A 21,727-nucleotide genomic window follows, 5' to 3' on the forward strand; every position below is an offset into this window, starting at 1 on the left:
AGTAAGTGAGGTGATCCTGGGGTTTGCAGCAGCAGCTGTAACAATGGTGGGTACCCAGGAAATCAGGCTTTGATACCGCCCTCCTCACCACACCCCACTCTTGCCGCCCTCCCTCTGGGGGAAGGAGGTAACAGGTCAGTAGAGTAGAGAAAAAAGTGGGAGGGAAGAGGAGGTACCAAAAAATAACTCCATTTCAGCCTCCAGCTCAGCTGATCTCAACAGCTGGATAACAAGGTAGAAGGGAATTTCCTTCCTCAACACATCTGGAAACTTTGACTTAGAGGTTGAGGTGGGAAGGGCTTGAGATTTCCTTCCTTAACACATCTGGAAACCTTGACTGGAGTTCAGGGTGGAGAAGGAACTTCCTTGGAAGAGGAGGTAGAAAAATAATATGGCTAGAGCCAAGATCGGAGGCCAACATAAATCAAGGTAGAACCTTGAAGTTCCCTCAATCCGAAAGTGGCTGTGATCTAGGAAAACCCTGAGTTTCAGAGGCAGTTATTCCAGAATCCTCCAAGATTACTCTAGATACAGAACAAGGTAGGGAGGCAGGCTGTGACCAGAGGGAGGGAGTGCCTGGGAGGAAGGAAGGAAGGAAGGTAGGTGGGGAGAAGAGGGAGGTGGGGAGCAGGAAACCCAGCCTCCTCCCCCACGGCTAGGCTCCAAGTTCTTATCTTGGAGCTCCGGGCATCCTGGAAGCAGCTGCTAAGGGGGGGTGGGGTTAAGACTAAGGCTACTTCAGGACTGGTTCTTCAGTCTGTTCTCCATTTTCCCTGAATGTTCCCTGTAGGCCATCTACCCCCAATCCCTAGAATAAATTCTTCTGAGGAAGAAGGATCTGAAGGAACCAGAAGCAGCTCCCGGGGTACCACTCTGTCCACTGGCCTGGCCTGCATCTGAACAAATGCTCCATCTTCGCTTGAAACCTAGCACCTCAGCAGGGAAGGCAGAAAAATGGTGGTGGCAGAGGCCACCATGGGGAGAGATCTAGGAGTCTGTCCAATCCAGATCTTGGCTGAAGGCTAAGAACCTGATTATCTTCTCTGAACCTAGCCATTCCTCTTTTCTGGGTGGGTCCCATGCGGCTGGCTCCCAGGGGTTGAAGGAGAAGCAGTAGCTTCCCAGGAAAGGAAGAGCTGTACCCTATAGAAGTGGCAACTAGTCAGGAATCTTCCCAGGAGAGAATGCTTCTCCAATTTAAAAACATCTGATACTTCTGATGTCCTTAAATAACCACTACACTTTGAGGATGGGAATAAGAGGCCCAGGGAAGGCAAAGTCATTGGTAGATGTACTAACAACCAACAGTCATGGGCTCTAGATCCATCCTAGATGCCAGTCACAAAAATAATCTTTGGTATTACTAGCTCTTGTAGTGAGACAAAAATAGAAGTGGAAATGACTTGAAGCCTGAATGCTTCTGCTTCCACATCTTGCTCTCTCCTAGTCTACCCATCTTGAATAACAGAATATAAAAATGAAACTACTTGCAGGAGAAAGTAGTTTGGGGAGAAGGGGTAGATTTGCATATATACTGATTATAAACTCCCCAACCTTCCTCTTTCCCCTCACCCCCCTACCTTTCCTCAGGGCTTTTCTTCTAAGACTACCCCCATTGATCCGGTAAACATCTAGTTTATACCTAGCTGTCTGCATATTGTTCTCCCCCCTTTAGATTAGGATATCCTCCTTTTAATGCTTTTTTTTTTTTTTTTTTTTTTTTTTAAATCCTCAACACCTACCACAGTATTGGCACACAGTAGATGCTTAATAAATGTTAGTAAACAGACTAAGCCCCTTCTCATCCTCAATCTGCCTTCCAGATCAGTGCCTGGCACAAGGTAAGCATTTAATTAATTGCTGCTGAGTGACTGATTGCCCTCCACGGTTTCCTTGCTCCCTGGCCAAAGAAAACCAAAGCCCTGAGAGAAACAGGGAATGGAATTGTTTTATTAGCTCTGAATCAGATTCTTTAGGCCAGGAAGGCTGCTTTTGAAAATATATAATATTGTACAATTGATATCATATTTCTGGCCTTCTCAAGGGTAGGGGAAAGAATTTGGAAGTCAAAATTTAAAAAAAAATAAATGTTTTTGCATAAAATTGGAAAATATTTAATGAAATAAAAATACTTTTAGAATTTTTTTTCAAGAAAACAAATGATAAAACTTAGCTAGCGATAGATCCCAAAAATGAGGATATCCCTTCTACATGACAATAATAATAATAATAATAATGTTGAGTAATTTTTTCAGTTGTCTGACTATGACTCCATGTGCGTTTTCTTGGCAAAAATACTGGAATGATTTGCCATTTCCTTCTCCAGCTAATTTTACAGATGAGTAAACTGAGGCAGTCAGGGTTAAGTTACTTGCCCAGGTCACACAGCTAAATAAGTGTCTGAGACCAGATTTAAACTCAGAATATAAATCTTGCTGACTCCAAGTCCCCTACTCTAGCCACTCCACCCAGAATAATAGATAGTATTTAGGTAGAGACTTACAGTTGCAAAGTCCTTTACATGTCATTTCATTTGATACTTGCAGCAACCCTGAGAGGTAGGTCCTGTTATTATTTCTATTTTACAGATGAAGAAATGGAGACTGAGCAAGATTATACTATTTGTTCCAATAAGTGTCTGAAACAAGAACTGAACCCAAGTTTTTCTCTCTCTGAGTCCAACACTTTTTCTGTTGTCACCCTGCTCTATATGGGAAGAAATTTTGTGGGGCTGGAAAGAGAGGTATTATAACATAGGAAAAAATTCTTCCCCTGTTCCATATGGACATTTGCATCCAATCCCTCAGAAGTCCTTGGCCTTAATCCTGGCTGCAAAGACTCCATAGCCAATTCAGAGCAGGGAGTCACTTATCCCCAAATAAGAGATGTTGCTGCCACGCCCAGTGCTTCTCTATTTCCATGGGTTTGGGAACACAAAGCTTAATCTTTGCCCAGCCCAGGTTTCCAGTTCCTTCAGATTTAGCCAATACATCCAGCCAGCTCTGCCTGAGGCCAGAAATCCTACAGTAAGTGAGACGTGGCTCAAAGGGAGAATGGGAAAGTCCTTACCACAGTGCTCAGAACCCAGTAAACACTTAATAAATGTTTATCAACTGAAGCTAACTGTCACTCCTCAACTGCGACAACTACTTTCTGCCACCCAAGTCTCCCCACGCACCCATACCCACACTCTCTGACCCCTTCTTCAACTAAGCAGGACACCAGAGAGATCACTCACTTCTGAAGGAATTCTTCCAGCCCACACAGCTTGAGCACAAAGTCACCCACATCCACATCCCTTAATTCATCATGTGTGTAACACAGCGTCTGGTAAATGAGTAAGTCCACTGTGGAAGAACCTAAAGAGAATGGAGCAGGAAAGAAAGGGTCATGGCAGCTCTTCGGTTTTCTAATGAACCTCATCTCCTTCCACCTTCTCACTTCAAACCCCCTTCCCTGGCCATCTTTCCCTTAGTGCGGACTTCTATTATTAGAATGTAAGCTTCTTGAGGACAGGAATATCTTTCTTTGGTGTCCCAAGCACTATGATAAAGGCTGGCATTTACATTTACATAGTAAATTACACATAATAAATTTTATCTACATGGTACCTATGCCTTTTCATTCACTCCTTCATTCTAACCTAGCTTCTTCCAGCTAACTGTTTCTAATCAGTAAAAGAGGCAGCCAGAGTTTGGTTCTGGAGCTTATAAATTTTCATATCTGGAAGGGATGGTATATACCTCCTGGATGGTAGTGAAATGCTTTGCTTAGAATTGTAAAGTGAAAGTGTCCATCAACTGGGGATCGGCTGAGCAAATTGTGGCATGTGATTATAATGGAACACTATTGCACTATAAAAAAATGATAAGCAGGATATGAACTGATACAAAGTAAAATGAGCAGAACCAGGAGAACACTGGATACAGTGACGGTGATATTGTAACAGTAATCAATAGTGAAAGACTCTTCTGATTATGACAGTGATCCAAGACAGTTTTAAAGGACACAAGATGAAAAATTCTGTCTACCTCCAGAGAAAGAACTGATGAACTCAGTGCAGACTGAAGCATCTTATTTTTACTTTATTTTTCTCACTTTTCTTTTGCAACATGGTTAATATGGTAATATGCTTTACATTATTTTACATATATAATTGATATTACATTGTTTGCCTTCTCAATAGATAGAATAGAAACTGGAGGGGAGGAAAAGCATTGAAACTTGAAATTTTTTAAAAATCAGTATTAAAATATATATATATATTTTTAAAATTGCACCCAATGAATGGAAATGCTAATAAACTGCATTAAAAAAAAATTATACAGCAACATAGCACTAAAGTTAGGTCTAGAACCTAGTTGTCCTGACTTTGAAGTCAATATTCTTTCCATTGTACCTCTGCTATCTTACCTGATCCTTTCAATTCATAGAATCACATAATTCAGAGCTCGAAGGAATCAATTGTGTAGTCCAGCCTAATTATTTTACAGAAGAGGAAACTGAGGCCTTGAACAACCAAATAACTTGCACAGAGTCACCCAGCTAGTTGAGAGGCAAGACCAGAATTTGTAGCTGAATGCTCTAGCTCTCCTCTGAGGGAGGAGGCTGTACAGTCATGTTGGGGAACTCAAATCTGACATATACTTACTACCTTTTTGATGTTGGATAAGCACCTTAACTTTCCTGGGCCTCAGTTTCCTCATCTGTAAAATGAGGGGGTTGGACTAGATGGCCTCTGAGGTTCATGATTCTTCCCAGTCTAAGATCCCTTGTTCTAGAGCTAGTCACCTGGGGTTCTTTGGACCCTCTTTTCTTTTTTATTATTATAATTATTATTTTTTGCAAATCAATGAAAATCTGTTTTTTCTTCCTCTGACCCTACGCAATTCAGAAAACACACACACACACACACACACACACACACACACACACACACATCCCCCAATCCAAAACTACTCTTACAAACACGCATAGTCAATCAAAACAAATTTCCGCATTAGGAAGTTTCAATCTGCACTGAGTCCATGACCTTCCTGTCAGGAGGTGGGTAGCATGTTTCATCATGAATCCTTTTGAATTGAGGTTGGTCTTTAAGCCCTCTTTTTCCATGGCCTTTGGGTGAGAGGGAAGAGGAATTCTAGCAATCTAGCTTGAGATTCTCTCCCTCCAGTTTCTCTTGTGCTCCTTTTTTTATCTCTTCCCTTCCCCAACCCTTTCCATCAGCCATCTCACCCTAAGCAATTTCTGGTCCTTGTCTCTATGCTCACCACCTCAAAGCTCCTCTTCAGATCATTAGCGTCACATTAAAATCACAAGGACCTACCAAACCCATCTGATGCCCTAACTGGAGGTTACAGCTATCAAATAATTGACTTACAATCACAGGTAAAGGTGAGTGGCTCCCGTAAGCCTTCACATACCACGGTCACCTTCAGGCTCACCCCAGCACCAAGGTGCTCCGGACTAGGGTTGACAGCGCTCCAGACATAGCCAGTGAGAGAATAGTCCTGAATATCAGAGCCAGACCGAAGACTAGAGATAAGAGGGAGAGGATGTATCTTTATAACAACATTTCAGAACATAGAGGTAGCCTGTGGAGAACCCCTCCTCCCCCATCTCACACAAAACAACACCCATCACTCCTCAGCATAATTACCAGCACCTGAAGGAACCTAATAGGCACTCCCATTCTCAAGTTACCTAAGTCAGGGTTTTCAAACTGCCTTGCATGAACTTCCAAGGATTAGTGGGAAGGAAAAAAATGTATATAAATATGGCTACCACAGGAAAAAGGATAGGGACTGTACCTGTGATTTCACTGATACGGGGTGGGGAAACTCCCTCACACAATATAGTAAATCTTCTTTGACTCTTATAATCTTAGAAAGTTGTTTAGAACATCTGCCCATTTGTATCAGAGGCAGGATTTGAAGCCACTCAGAGTTTTGCACTCAATCCACTGCAATATTCTGCTTTTCACAGAAGGGAGAAAGTCTAAATATGAGCTGCTGCTCTTTGTGATGTTATTGGCTTCCTTCAAGATTTAGTCTCCCTAGCTGCTAATACCTCCCTTGTAAAACTACCTTCCATCTAGCCATGGCAGGGTTCTGGGTGCCAATTTATGGATGGATAAGTTGTTTCCTTCATTATAATGTAAAATCTTTGAGGACAGAGATTGATTTTTGTCTTTGTCTCCCTAATACCTAACACAAATGCCTAGCCCACAGAAAGACCTTTATCCGAAGTTTGTTGATTGCAAAATTGTTAGAGATTTTGTCTGAGCATGTATTACTTGAAGATTCAGTCCCTCAGTGGCTAGCTCTAACATTACTCTCACCTCCATAGTTGTGCATTGGTCCCCAAGTGTCATCAGGGATAATGACAGAAGTCAAACCCACAACTATAGGGCCTTGATTTGAGGTTCTACTCATGTATGACTACTATCTTTTAACATAAGAAAGTTTCTTCAACTTCACAGTTTGAAATGCTCATTCAAGAAAAGATTCTGCCTCAATGGACTAGGGTTTCAGGGGAGATACAAAGGTGGCCCATACTTTCCATAACACCTCCCCCAACCAAGCCCCATCCCTGGCTCCATCCTTCGGCTCTTACACATCCAGCATGTGGCAAAATGCAGCAACTTCCTCATCCCTCTCTTCTGAGACTTCAAACAGCTCGTAGCCATTGGCAGTAGACCGGGGCCGGGAGCTCACCTTGGGGAAAGATTGTCTGGATTTAATGGCCCTTCATCCTTGAAATCTCCTTTTCCCTTCCTTTCCCACACCATTTCCCCTCTGGGATTTTTTTTTTTTTTTTCTGAAGCAATTGGAGTTAAGTGACTCACATGGGACCACATAGCTTAGGAAGTGTTAAGTGTCTGAGGCCAAATTTGAACTCAGGTCCTCCTGACTTCAGAGCTGGTGCTCTATTGCACCAACTAGCTGTCCCTGGGATCTTTTCTTTTTGATAATGCCCCCCCCCCCCCCAAATCAAATAGACTCAAGGTTGGCCCAGACCCTACTAGAGAATGAACTGAACAGAAAAGAGGTAACAAGATACCCAACTAATTTTGGTTCAGAAGCGGCAGGCTTAGATAATTGTTACAGCATTTATACAGCCTCTTCAGGATTGCAAGGCATTTTACATATGTTTTCTCAATTTGATTCCCACAACAACTCTGTAAAGTCGATGCTATTATTATCCCTATTATTATCTCCTTTCTACTGATGAGGAAACAGGTGGAGAGAAGACAAATAACTTATAGGGAAATTCTGAGGCAGAATTTGAGCTTTGATCTGGACAATTCCTAGGCCAGTACTTTATTCACAGTGTTACTGGGCTGACCTCAGACTAGTAGGAAGGGCATATGCCCCAAACCCCAGGCTGCCAGGCTGTGCTTCCTAAGTGCTGTCACTAGGAAGCACTGCTGGGGATGGGGTAGAAGCAAGACATTGCATCCATTTGACCACTCAATGATTCCTGGATTAATGAACCCCACCCCTCACCTCAACAACTGGATATCCATCCAAACCTACTTTGGAGCTGCCTAAGCCTAGATTAAAGTCAGTGATGGGTAGGATAGTCCCTTCTAAATACAATACCGAGACCTAGAGTTCATGGATCACTGACTCAGACACACATGCTTTTTTTTTTTTTTTTTTTTTGGTAGATACTATTTGGGGAAGAAAGAAAAAAACAGCTGTTCAGGGCTAAAGTGAACCAAGTGGAAACCTCTGGCTCTTCTCCAAGTCCTGTGTCCTCTGGTTACAAGTCTCTCTCACCTCAGCTGAGCCTCTTCCTCCTTCCTGCTTCCACTCCAAAAATTGTGAGGAGGGTAGGATGGGACAAAAGGAGGGGGTTGGAGGACCAGAGCCCATGCCCCCACCACAGAGCTGTCATCAGACTTAGGAGGAGAGAGGGTGCACATTGTTAATAAGCTCAAAATATACCCTGCGGGACAGTCCTAGGACAGAAAATAGAGCAGGGTGGGGGTGGGGGGTGCCAATGGAGGGTGATGTGTAAGAGGGCACCTAATCAGTAGGCTGTGCCTTGGGCCAAAGCCTGTGGGTCACACTGCCCAAAGAATGAGCCACCAGCTTCTGGTCAAGGGGAATATTCTCGATGCCTCATTTTTTGTCATTTCCCCAACACAAGATATTCTCACTGCCTTTTCTTCCTACTTCCCCTCACAGAGAGATGAGTGGCTATAGAATCAGCAGGAGTTCCTGATTCTAATTCCCGGGTCACTTCCTCCAGGAGATCTCCTCTCTCTTGTTACCCATGCTCCCCAGGCAGAGGGAGATGGGGGAGGCAACAGCAGGAGCCCGTGGTGTGCCAGGCCCCAGCCCTGCCAAGTTTGTGCATGTGTCCTAGTCAAAACAATAGCCCCACTGTCAGCAATTAGCCCACAGAATAGCACCAGAGAGAAAGGAAGGGAGGGAGGGAGGGAGAGAGGGAGAGAAAGCAGGAAAACAGAGCGGCTGCTGAAGGCCATTTTCATGCCCTTTCAGAACCACTCACTGGCACCAAAGGAAAACAACAACAAAAAAACCCACTTACGTTAGCTAGGCTGGCAAGCCTGGATGGCATCGCCCACTGCTGACTGTGGGAGTCTATGAGCCGGAGGCTGGTAGCAGGGGTACCCAGCTGACATTTGGAGCCAGCCATTCCTATCACGGGCTCTACTGGGCTGGGACAGGGACAGGGCCCCCGGCTGGAAGCCCGGTGGAACCGGGGAGGTGGAACTGGAGGGTCTTTGGCAGCCCCTCTTTCATCAGGCTTGGTCCCTGAACTGACTGGAGGCAGGGAAGATGGAGGCTGCATGCCAACCTGCCCCAGTCAAGAGCTGGCGGCTCTGCTTCTAGGTTCTTCAAGGAGACTCCGGAGCTCTCTCCTTCAGCTCCGGTGACACACTGGAGCCAGGGGCGGAGGGAGGGAGGGTGGCAGAAGGTAACACCCCTTGCCAGGATAGCCCGAGCAGGCAAGTAGGCCCAGCTCACCCAGCTGAGGGAGCAGGATCCAGGAGCAGAAATCACCCAGCCCCTAAAAATAGCGGGAACAGCCACACCTCTCTGATCAGGGGGCTTTAAAAAGCTCTCGGCTCCAGTGTGCAGCAGAGTCTGCTTTACTTTTCTGGGGGCGTCCCCCAAGGGAGAGTGAGTGACCTCATGATAAGGTTTTGGATGGCTCCTGACTGCCAAATACAGAGGGAGAAGCAGATCAGTGTCTCTAACCCAGGAGTACATTCTCTTCTTGATCAAAATAAAAATGGAAGGAAAGAGCATGGGAGACATCTAAGCTATTGACAAGCCTATCATCCATGGGATCTCCTGGATTCCCAATAGGGACATCAACTGGCAAGTGGGGTAGGGACAATTATGGAAAACATCAAGTCATGACATTCAATGGCCTGTGTCCTTTGGGTGGACAGATAGGAAGCCCCCAGACTTGAGAACCTAGGCCTGGGAACCAGAATCCTACCTACATATAGGGATACTCCCAGTCAATTTTGTCTGGAGTCAAGGACCAACCTGCTCTGGACACAACAAAAAGTTGATGTACTATTATCTGCACAAGGGATAATGGGGATGAGAATGACTTCTCAGGGGACTCATCTTCAGAGCCACAGCTAAGATTTACATAGAATTTTAACACCAGCATAAGAGTATGCATACATTCTCTGATTTGAAACCCCACTCCCATCCCCTCAAAAAACCTGTGGAGCAAGTGCTATTATTATCCAGATAGATGAAAAAACAGTCTCAAAGTAGGTAAGTGATTTGCCTGAGGTCACCTAGCTACTAAATGTCTAAGCCAGGATTTGAACCGAGGACCTCTCAATTTCAAACAAAGAACTCTATTATCCCCGTTTCTTGGTCTGGGGGGAATGTGAGAGTCCCTTCCCAGTGATGATAATGATGGCAAATAATTTTGTCTTATGCTTATATCAAATATTTCACTTCTTCCCAATTCAGACATATCCCCTCATCAGAACTTTACAACAAATCTGTACAACCAACAAGGGAAATATTATTTCCCTTACAGAATTATGTGAAAAATACTTCATATTTAGTTAAGTGTGCCATAAATGCTAGTTATTACTTTTTTTATTATGATTGTTTGTTAACCCTGTTTAATAAATGAGAAAACTGAGGTGAAATGATTAACTAAGTCGCACAGCTAGTTTGGGAAAGATTTGGGGGCTAAACCCCATGGGAGTCTCATTTTTAAATCCATTTTGGTCAGGATGGCCCTAGTTCTGCCTTAGGGAGGAGCTATTCTTCTCCATCTTCCTCTTCCAGTCATGTCAACATCTTCAACTCCATGTCGTCCCACCCATATTTATATCCCACCACAATTCAGACCAGAATTATGATACCAGAATCTATAAGCTTGAGATTCAGAGATATCTTAAGCCTATGGAAGAGAGTAGGGGAAAGGAGAAAGAGAGCTGGAGGGAAGAAAAAGGAAGAAGGAAAGGTATAGGGGAGATCCTCACCGGATCAGCAGATATCCGGCGGTTTTTATTGGGCGCCGTGTTCTTGCGGTTGGCATAACGTAAGGCATAAGTGCGTGGAGGAACTTGAGGGGGCATGGTCTTGCTCCGTGCTACAGGCTTCCCAGGGGTGTCCTTGCCAAATCCCAGGAGTCCCCGGCCCTCCTTCCAGCCCCTCTTGGGGTCCTGAAGCAACTCAGTGTCATAGGTAGACTTTAGGTTGAGGCGAGTTATTGCATCATTGATGCCATCATAGTCCACAGACCCCAGGAGGTTTCCCTGGCCCCCACTCCCAGATTCTTCTTCTTCCTCTAGGATTCGGCGATCCAGTAGCTTGCTTGGGGGTTGCTGGTTTGAGGAAAAAGTGTTTATGTCATTGGGCTCGGAAGGCTTAGGAGAAAGGGAATAGGTTTTGCTGGGAGGCTGGGGGGGAGTATCCCAAATAGAGACCCGAGGAGGTATTGGGGGTGGGGACAGCTTCTTGGGGGAGCTATTCCTGTCCTCTGGTCCTGGAGGCAAAGAGAGCCCTCCATCTGAACCATCAAAAATATAGAGATAGTCTCCAGAAAGGGGGCCCTTCAGCCAAGGATCTGGTGTTGGCTGGAGGCCCTCAGAGGTAGAGTGGTTAGGGGCTCCATCGTGTGGGGAGAAGGAGTTGTAGTTGAGGGTGGGATCAGAGCCCGAGAGCCCTCGAAGAAGCTTAAGGTCATTCCTCCCACCCACTGGCTTGCCATAGAAGTCTAGGACGGGCCCATCCCAGCTGATGAGAGAGGGGTCCGCATTCTGCTTGGCCCGCTGGTTTTCCTCTTTATCGTGCCGTAGCCGGGACAGGGCATCATACTCCATCTGAAGAGCCTCGGCCATTGCCAGCTCTTTTCGGCTAATACCCACAGACTCCAGGGACTTCCAGTGTTCCCCATTTCCCTGGGTTGAAGACATGATGGAGTTAGATGGAGAACAGGTAAGTGGATCTGTTACTTCCTGCCAATGTCAGGGCTTAAGGACCGTGGCATGGTGCCCAGGCACCTATGAGGAAAAACACAAAGACTGCAATCAATCATCAGGAAGCTTTTTATGAAGACTTAACTACACATTAATCACTATATAAAGAGAACTTTACAGCTCCAATCCATTTCTTCAGTGGTCTAGACTAAGCCAGTCAGGAATAGAGACCTCTGGTTCTCCATCCCCATCACATAAATACACACATCCATCATCCCATAGATGGCAGCCAGAAGGCACAAGGGAGAGGGCGCTGGACCTGGTCAGGAATACTTCGATTCGAATCCTGCTTTAGATACTTGCTAGCCGTGTAAGTCCAGAACTTCTTTCCTTAACTATAAAATGAGACAATAATAATGCCAGCCTCCCAGAGCTACTATGAGAATCAAATGAAATGTTTATGAATCACTTTGCAAACTTTAAAGGGGTACATAAATGTTAGTTTTTGCTACCTAGAAAGACATAGTTCCCAACATCAACTAAAAGAACATAAAGATTAGGACTCTTCCTTCCAGAAAGATAAAGGATGAGAGGGAATATGATTGAGGTGGGGAGATAGAGAAAGTGAACCTGGATTCATGCATCAAATCTCGGAACACTAGATCTTGGGGAACCCCTTGGTGTTGGAAAGAGATGGTTAATGTGAATCAAACTAAGTAATCTTACTGTAAGAGTGCTAATTATTACTTCAATATAAAATGGATCGACTCTCCTAACAATGACAATAAAAATAATTCTTATTTTAAAAATATAGTAGGGATATATGTATATGAGTCTGGAAAAAAAAAATGTTAGTCCTGTCTTCTAGCCCTTATCATGCAAAGGTTGAAATGGACTCAAAGATTATTTACCCAAATGCTGGAGTTCAAGAAAATGCAAGCTCCAGCTTGCCACTCATTAGTATTCAGGAGTATGCAGGCTCCAACCTGCCACCCACTATCTTCAGGAGAATGCAGGCTCCAACTTGTCATTCATCAAAGTTCAAGAGAATGTAAATTCCCTGAGAGCAGGGACAGTCCAATTTCATCTCCTTGTCCCCTTCGCCTAATACAATGTCTTGCATACAATAGGAGTTTAATGACTGCTTGCTGAATGTCATTGTAATGCTTTACCCAACAGGTAATAAACATATGAAATGTGTTACTCCTCTCATTTTCTACCCCTGGATTTGGTACATGTCTGAAACATAGATTGGGTTAATCCTAGTTTACAGAACCATTGGGTTCATAATAAGTTATTAGATGGAATTTAACACTCTGCAGGACACCCTCAACCTACAATAATCCTGACCTAATGTAGAGAAAGAAGCAATAGAGTTAAAATTAGGAGATTTGGATATGAGTGCCTGTTCTGACACATACTAAAAAACAACTTGAGCATTCTCAGTTTCAGTTCTTAATGAACAAAAGGAGGATAATAATACTCACACTACTTATACCTCCGGGAGTTGTGAGAGGTGTTTTGCAAACTTTCAAGTCCTAGGTAAAAGTTTATTAAGGTTGACATGGAGGACAACCACATCCTCTCACAAGCTGTGTTCTGATACCTCAGTGGGACAAAGATACTGCTCGTAATGAGGAGCTTGCTATAGAAAGGCATCATGGGATAGTGAACTTTGACTCAGAACATTTGGGTTTCAATGTCTGCATCAGATATTATGTGTTTGACAGGTCACTTACATTCTTTAGATCTCAAAATGAGAGTCTTAAACTAGGTGACCTCTAAGGTCACATTTAAATTAGGTCCTCCTGAGTCCAGGGCTGGTATTCTATCCACTGAGACGCCTAACTGTCCCAGGAAGTTTTTATATTCTATCTTACCTCTAAGATTTTGAACTCTGATATTTTCTTCTGATTTCAATCCTCCGTCCTTCCTGATAACCTTCAATCCTGAGCTACCTCCACCATCTCTCCCATCTAGCAAATTGTTGGAAGGATTCACAAAACTCTGCAGCCCAGGTCTAATAAAATTTCTGTTACTTGACTCATTTGGGACGTCACCATTGCCCGGTAATTATTTAATTCGTTTTTTTTTTTTAATTAACTCCCTATGACATTTCCCACCAAAGCTGTCACAAGCCTTCTCCTCCCTCAAGCACTATATTTCCTATTTTACTGAGGAGATTGATACAATCCATCATCAGCTCGCTCAATTCCTCATTGTTTCTTCATTTCATGCAGTCTTAAAGGATGAGGAGACCTTCACAAAAAGAAGATGGAATCCTATTCATGCCCTTAATTAACCCCTTTGGAATTTCCCCTAATAATAATTTCTTTTCCCTGGCTTGCTGGCTTGCACATAGGAGAGAGAGAGAGAGAGAGAGAGAGAGAGAGAGAGAGAGAGAGAGAGAGAGAGAGAGAGAGAGAGAGAGAGAGAGAGAGAGAGAGAGAGAGAGAGAGAGAGAAAGAAAGAGAAAGAGAAAAAGAGAGAGAGAGAGAGAAAGAGAGAGAGAGAGAGAGAGAGAGAGAGAGAGAGAGAGAGAGAGAGAGAGAGAGAGAGAGAGAGAGAGAGAGAGAGAGAGAGAGAGAGAGAGAGAAGAAGACTAGAGGCTGAACTTGAACTCTTGAGTGTTTTTCATTTGTTCACGGGTACCATAGACAATAATTACCCACTGATTCCTTTTTGTTTGTTATTTTGGTTTTCTTTTTTTTTCCTTCTCTAGTAAATTTATTTATTATTAAAACACATTGCTTTATGAATCATTTGGAAGAGAAAAAAATCAGAGCAAAAGGAAAAAACCATGGGAGAGATTAAAAAAAAAATGGAAAAAAAGAAGTGAACATAGCATGCATGTGTTATATTCAGTCTCCTTAGTTGTTTTTCTACATGCAGATGGCATTTTCTGTCCAAAATCTATTAGGATTGCTTTGGATTAATAATTGTTTTTTGAATTGAATTGTTAATAAGCAGCACAGTTGAGACTCAAATCTAAGTGTTTTGATTCCAAATTCTTCATTCTTCCCCCTATTACACAAAACCCCCTCGTGGACCATGAAGTTGGCCCAATGTGCCAGTGCTGACAGCCTTCTATAGAGAAGCCCTATACTGTTCAGTCCCAACAACATAAATCTGGAAAATTTGGCTACTTGGGAATAAATGCCAGTGCCCTACAGAAAGCCAGTGATCAATAAATATTCAGTTAATAAACTTATTAATCTCTGACCTTGGAGAGTCGACCTAGGCCTTCAGGCAAAGCAGACTGCTTTCCTTTATTCCCTAGGCCTAGAGTGGGATCACTCAATTGTTTAGAACTTTGAGATAAACTTAGCCAAGCATCAGTGTGAGAATCTCCAGGGTAGGAAGTGCAGCCAGGAAGACAGTCTAAATCCCAATGTTCATTTCCACTGAGGAAATAGACTGTTGCTAAAGCACGAAAGGATTTCAGTTAGCACTTTGACACCTGACAATAATAATTGTTAGTTATTAAGGCGGGTCATTCATACTCTGTGCCAGGCACTATGCTAAATAAACACGGGCTCTCTACAAAGTTCATTCTCTTAAAAATAGCTAAGCAAAGGCATTCAGTCGTATGATAGCAGTATAAGTTATTTCACACATTTGTGCTTTACCAAGAGTTAACAGAAAGGAAGGATGTGGGTTCAACCTCAGTAGAATGGTATCAGCAAAATCCATTGTATTTAATCTTATTACTGTGCATTTAAAGGACTGCAAGGATGTCAAAATTTCAAGGTGGTAGGAACCAGATATAAGAAACTAAAGGGAACACAGTACTGATACTTGGAAAACAATATGGAATATGGAGTCCAGGGTCCTAAACTGGCCCAACCATTTAAAACCAAGTGCCATTAACTAAGGTTAGGCTGAGACCCTCAGGACACTTTTGCTTAACTTGCTTGATGAACCAGGTTTAACCATACCAAAGGCTCGTAGCCCAGGACAATTTCTTGAAATCTTTCTCATCTCTTAAAATTGGTTTGTTTTTATCTTATACATGCTTTTACTTCATGGGCAAATTCTGCTTCCCTGGGTAGAATTTAAACTCTTTGAAGGAAGAAGCCATTGTTCTTTTTTGACTTGTCTGTCTCCCCATTGCCTAGCAACAATAGTGCCTGGCACACAGAAGGCTCTTCAATAAATGCTCACTGATAAATTGACACAGAGAGGATCAGATGTCATCCAGTAAAAAGAACTCTCTTTCTCCTATGCTTTGGTAACTAGAGAATTTTACGCTTCTCTTAGTTAGCAAAACCCAGGGAAGAGATTTTACCTTTTTCAACGTTGGTCTCTTTATCTGAAGAACAGGACAATAACACTTGTGCTACACCAACAACACTGAGTTGGGCATAAGTTAAGTGTTTTGTCAACTTTGAAGAACCACATACACATTACTTAAATAAACAGTTCGTTAACCTTGATCAAATTTCAAGGAACAGAAACTGCTGACACTTAAATAAAGAGATTCAGTGATTCATTTGATCCTCACAATAACCCTGGGAGATCAGTGCCATAATTATTCCCATTTTACATATGAGGAAACTGAGGCTGGTGATGACTTGCCCAGGGTGACATAGCTAGTAAGTATCTGAGGCCAAATTTGAATTCAGGTCTTCCTGATTCTACAGTGCATCACCTAGCTGCCTAAGAACTTTCACATTTTTCCTTAAGGTCAAGTATAGTCTGGTGGCAATAAGAGAAAAATTTGTTGATTAAAGGGTATCTAAGTTCATTTGCAGAAACTGTTCCCAGTTTTTTCTGTGTGGAAAGAAATTCCACACAATACAGGTCAGGATTTCACTAGATTGGGACAGTTTTTTGTGGACCATTAGGGTTAAGTGACTTGCCTAGAGTTACTAAGGCAGGATTTGAATTCAGGTATTCCTTATACTACCCACTGTGCTATATTGATTTGGATAGTTCTAATTAAATACAAAGGAATGGAGAAGATTATCTCCCTACCTAACTTAGACATTAAAAAAGATCAAATCATAAACAAATTAGGGGAACAAAGAAGGAACTACCTCTTGAAACTGTGGATAAAGTTGTCATAATCCAATAAGGACTAGAGAAGGTCACAAGAGATAACAGGGAAGTATTGTTATGTTTTTGCACAAACAAAAACAATGCCATTAAGGTAAAAAGGGAAACAGTTGACTGGAAGGGAAAAGCTTCACAGCAAATTTTTTTGACAAAGGTCTGATATTCACAATATCTAAGGAATTTTTTCAAATACATGAGAACATGAGACATTTGCCAATAAATAAAGTGGCTCTGGTGCCGCCACTTCATTTGGCTGTGTCCGGCAGCTCCACACTGCATCCCCCTCAGGCCCCAGGAGCATTATAAGGGAGTCTCCAAAGGCTTCCCTCTTCTATCTCCCTACCCTACAGTTCTCCATTTTTCCTACAATACAAACACAGGAAAAAGCTCCAGGCTGGCTGTGTGACCCTGGGCAAGTCACTCAGCCCCAACTGCCTCAGCTGAAAAATAAATTAAAAAGTAAGACAAAAAATCATAAGTGAAAAAGCTCCAGGGTTCTAGTGACCTTATCCCACTTGCCTTGTCCCAACCCCCCAACTAGGGTGGGGTTGAGGGGGTATGGGGAGAATACACAGAAAAGCAAGCAAGTAAGCAGATGAGCCAGAAGGCTCTCCTCCCTGAGCTTCCTCCCAGCCTGGAATCCAGACGGAGAAGAGACAAGACTATCCCACTCTAACCAAAGTCCCCCTGACTCTAGGCCAGGCCAACAGAACCACAGCAGCCACAAGGCTCCGAGCCCAACCAAATGACAGATCTCCTGCCCTTCGGCCACACGAGTAGCTGCTTTTCTGCCAAGCCTTCTCTGTAGTTGAAAAAGGGATGTGGAAAAAAGGTAAGTGCAGTGGTTAGACAGTGGGGAGAGCTGGACAGAGAGTAAAGCGGAAATGTCGAGAAATCTAAGTTGTGCTATTGAAAGAAAGGGGGAAAATGAAGCTCACTATTCCTCTCGAAGAACCAGACCCCCGAGTCTTTCTAGAGGAGGCGTTGCCCCAATGCTAGAAGAATTAGTCTCTTGTGTTCCTCAGGATAGCTCAGGCCAGTCTATGGCCCTTACCATCCAGGAGCCTCTCCTTCAGGCCTCCTTAGATGAACAGACAATAGATACTTTGCCCTACCTGTAGATCCTACAAGTAGGTTCTGGGTGATACAGGGTTTTGCTGCTTCCCCTTCAACCAGATGACTGATCCTCTGTTATAATAGTAACTATTACCCAGACCTCAGTAGCTAATGGCAGAAAAGGGGGACGTAGGGGGAGGCCAGAAAGCAGCGCTGGGAACAGGGATCTTGAGGCCATTTTAAACTATCTCCTTCAGGGTCAGGAAGGCTATGGAGCTAGGCAGAGAATGGAGAGCTCAACTGTGGTTTAAAGCAGTCAGAGATCCCAGGAGGGCTATTAGATTTATCAGACTGATAAATGGTGGAGGGAGGGGCCCCAGAAACCAGGTCCCCTCGTTACAATACGGCCAGCTGGTATAAGCTGAGGGCAGGTTAAGTGGGCTGCTGCCAAGATCAGAGCATAATCAGACACCAATCTCAGCCTATGTGGCAGTTATCACGAGAGCCGAGGGGGAGAGCGGGAAGGGGAGGAAACAGGGTAGAGGTACCTTAAGGTACTGAGTGAAAAGTGGGTACACCCTTAGGGTGCTATCTGCTCTGTACAACTGATACCAATGCCAGCGTCCCTGTGCCAGGGAAAGAAGCAGTCCTCAGGTAACCCTCCCAGGACTATGGGATCCTATCAGAGAGACATCAAGATGGAATGGAAAGAGAAGCAAGCTTGAGATCAAATGATTTGGGTTCAAGTTCTGGCTGTGGGACATTGGGTAAGTCCCTGATACTCTCAGGATCATCTCTAAAAACTGGCAAAATGATACTTGTATGGTACTTGTACCACTAGTTAGCAAAATGCTTTGTAAACCTTAAAAGGTCCATGGAATTGTTCTTAACATCATCAGGACTGGAAGAGATTGAGATACTGCTAAACAGATTGTGATATTAGAATCATCCTCTTCAAGACTGTGATACCAAGAATTCATCTGTCTCTTCTTTTCCACCAACCAGCTGAAGATACAGAATGGTAATTCTCCCTCCTTCCCCCAGGGTGGAATGTAAGGAAGATCACATATACAGAGTGCAATAAGACCCCTTCAACTTCAGAGATTTTTGTCCCTTAGTGATTTTCCAGTTTTTCCAACAGTTTTTTTCAAATAATGAATTTTTATCCCAAATGTTGGTATTTTGGGGTTTATCAAACACTAGATTGCTATAGTTGTACCCTTTTTTGTCCTTTGTATCTAATCTGTTCCACTGATCGACTGGTCTATTTCTTAGCCAATACCAAATGGTTTTGGTGACTGCTGCTATATAATATAGCTTTAGATCAGGTACACTTAGACCACCTTCCTCTGACTTTTTTTTCATTACTTCCCTTGCAATTCTCGACCTTTTATTCTTCCATATGAATTTTGTTGTTATTTTTTCTAGGTCATTAAAATAGTTTCTTGGGAGTCTGATTGGTATAGCACTAAATAAATAGATTAGTTTGGGGAGTGTTGCCTTAGTGATTTTCCTAATGAATTTTAAAAATCATTGTTGTGGAATGAGCTTGTTTTCTAGATTAGGCTAGGACATGATGCCCTTCAAATTTCTTAAAAACTATATTCTTGAGACAGCAAGATGGTGCAGTGGGTCCAGCCCTGAAGTCAGGAGGACCTGAGTTCAAATATGACCTCAGACACTTAATACTTCCTAGCTGTGTGACCCTGGGCAAGTCACTTAACCCCAAATAACTCAGGGGGAAAAAACAAACAAACAAACAAACACTATCTTCTTCCAGGATCCTATGCAATTCAAAGATCTTATCAAGCTGTTAGAGACCATATGACCTCTAATCCTGGGAGGGCATTTCTGAGATTTTCTCCCTGCCTCAACATAGCCTGTAGGACCCCCTAGGTCTGCAGGCAAAGAACCACTCTATCCCTTCACTATAAGCTGCAGAGCCTAGGGCCTCTCCTTCCTTTCTTCTGGTCACAATAAACCATCAAATCCAGGTACAGGAGCAGAAAATAAAACACCTCTCTCTGGCTATAGATTGCCACAACTGGGATAGAACTTCAAAGGTAAACTTGCAAGGGCCCTGACTAATAAATAGTAGCTCACAAAAAGCACTTTATATATATTATCTCATTTGATCTTCACAATAACCTGGAAGTGCTATAATTATTCCCATTTACAGATGAGGAAACTGAGGTGGATAATTTGCCCAAGATCACAGTTATTAAGCAATCTAAAGCCAAATTTGAATTCAAGGCTTTTATGTCCATTCTATCCTATTGCCAATACTCTAACCTCTGTATCACCTAGCTACTTAAGAGAGAATTACCTGATCCATCAAAGATCTACGGTAACTTATTCTAAATTAGAGGGCCATAGAGTTGGAGATTCTACAAACCATTGGAGCTTTCTCTCCCAGAGTTAATTACACTGTATTGCAGAAGTCTTTCTTTCTTGTAGCTGAATCTATGCCCTTTCTTTAATTGTTTGACCATGAGCAAGTCAATTTATCTTTACCTTAGTTTTCTTAACCATAAAATAAAACACCACTTAAATCTCAGAATTGCTGTGAAGATCCAATGAGATATTTGTAAAGTGTCTTTGTTTCCTTAATGGTAAAAAATAAGAACACCATCTATCTCTGCAATCTGTTGTGAGGATCCAATGAGATATTTGTAAAGTACTTCCAATGCCTAGAACATAACAGGCACTATATAAATATTTATTCTCTTTCCCCCTCCTTAGGTTTCAGCAAAGCTCTCTATCTCCTCTCTTTGTACCCCCCCACCTTCTTCTATCTCTGTCTCTTTCTCCTCTCTCTTTGTTCCTTCTTACTCTCATCTGTCTTTCTCTCTTCTTGCCCTCTCTCTCAATTTTCCCTTCCATACCTCCCCCTACAAAGAACAGAATGGAGAGGGGACAAGAATAACCTCTGAAAAATAATTAGTTTTTGTGTTATCCTCACACATAACCATTCAGAGATTTGTTCCTCCCTCCCCCCTGGCTTCTCTTTCCCATTCTAAAAGAGTCCCAGGTCTTTCCTCATAGGAACTATTCTCCATCCTTAAGGTTATTTATGTTTTCTTCTTCAAATCCTCTCTAATCTCTCCATATCTTAAAATTACTCCAGTTATCTGAACTAAAAAAATTAAATGCAATGATCAATTTTGGCAGTGGGGGACTATTGATGCAGAATATCACATACACAAATAATTATGATCACAGTATCTGCTGGTCTTACTTAATTGTATTTCTTTGTTACAAGGGATAATTTTAGTGCATGGCATATTGGAAAGTGACTGGTATAAAGGAAAAAAATTATTAATAAAATAAGATGTGCCCTATTTTAGTTTTCACAATGGAAGGAAGGTCCTTTCCAGAATCTAACAAAAAAGAAATGCTTCTAGGATCTTAAATTTTATTCAAATCTAGTTTCTCAGGTCAGCCCTAGATTCATTTTGTGATCCAATAAAATCCAGAGATCTTTTCTTCTTACCCTGTTACTATTTATCAACCTATATAGTTAGTTTTGTTATCTGAATGCACTGCCCTAACTAGTAAAATTGTGGGACTGTGCAGGGAAAGGACTAGTTAGCTATTAGGAGCAGGAGGCAAGATGAGGGGAGAGTGGGTGGAAATGGAAAGCCCCTCTTCCAGCCAATACTTTAGATCCAAGGCCAGGACCAGATTGCTGAATGGAACCATTGGCAAAGATGAGAAGTCTTGGCAGGAAGTAGAAAGCTATAAACCTGGGCTGTCTCCCAGGACCCAATACAGCTACGTCAGGTTTCTGTCTGACCCACACCTCCTGGTGTTCAGAACCCAACCCTTGCTTTGCACTCTCTGGTGTCAAGCCTGCAGTTCCTTCCAGAAGCACTGGTCTGATAACTCAAGACCTGATCCTCTCCCCCCACCCCACCTGCTTGGACCCTCAGAGGGCAGAAAAAAGGCAGTTAGGGGAGAGAAAAACTGCCAGTAAAGAGGGTAATAACCCCTCATAATCTGCCAATCTTCTGGCCTGATGATTTAATAGGTATTATCTCCTTTTGAAACACAGCCCTTTCCCCCTTCCAAACTCCACCAAAAATGTAGAAATTCTAGTTTCCCAGAGACATTATGAATTATAAGAAGGATAAGATCTCCAAGTGAAGCCCTTCAAGGAGGTAGAAGGAGTTG

General features: G+C 42.8%; 1 protein-coding gene across 3 annotated transcripts in view; it reads right to left on the minus strand.

Annotated features, from left to right (window-relative positions):
• The window catches only part of PIK3C2B (phosphatidylinositol-4-phosphate 3-kinase catalytic subunit type 2 beta), a 72,515-nt gene that overhangs the window by 36,215 nt on the left and 14,573 nt on the right, over positions 1–21,727 (minus strand). For 2 of the 3 annotated variants that reach the window (XM_074308910.1, XM_074308911.1), the window contains exons 3-6: positions 10,502–11,524; positions 6,616–6,716; positions 5,381–5,535; positions 3,239–3,359 (exon numbers count right to left, since the gene is read on the minus strand). In XM_074308910.1, coding sequence (XP_074165011.1) covers positions 3,239–3,359; positions 5,381–5,535; positions 6,616–6,716; positions 10,502–11,437 — 1,313 coding nt within the window. In that variant the 5' untranslated portion in view covers positions 11,438–11,524. Of the gene's footprint in view, positions 1–3,238; positions 3,360–5,380; positions 5,536–6,615; positions 6,717–8,562; positions 10,465–10,501; positions 11,525–21,727 lie in introns of those variants that run through there. The other variant, XM_074308912.1, reaches the window with a different exon arrangement.

The sequence above is a fragment of the Sminthopsis crassicaudata genome, chromosome 4, assembly GCF_048593235.1.
Source record: "Sminthopsis crassicaudata isolate SCR6 chromosome 4, ASM4859323v1, whole genome shotgun sequence".
In the NCBI taxonomy this organism is placed as follows: Eukaryota; Metazoa; Chordata; class Mammalia; order Dasyuromorphia; family Dasyuridae; genus Sminthopsis; species Sminthopsis crassicaudata.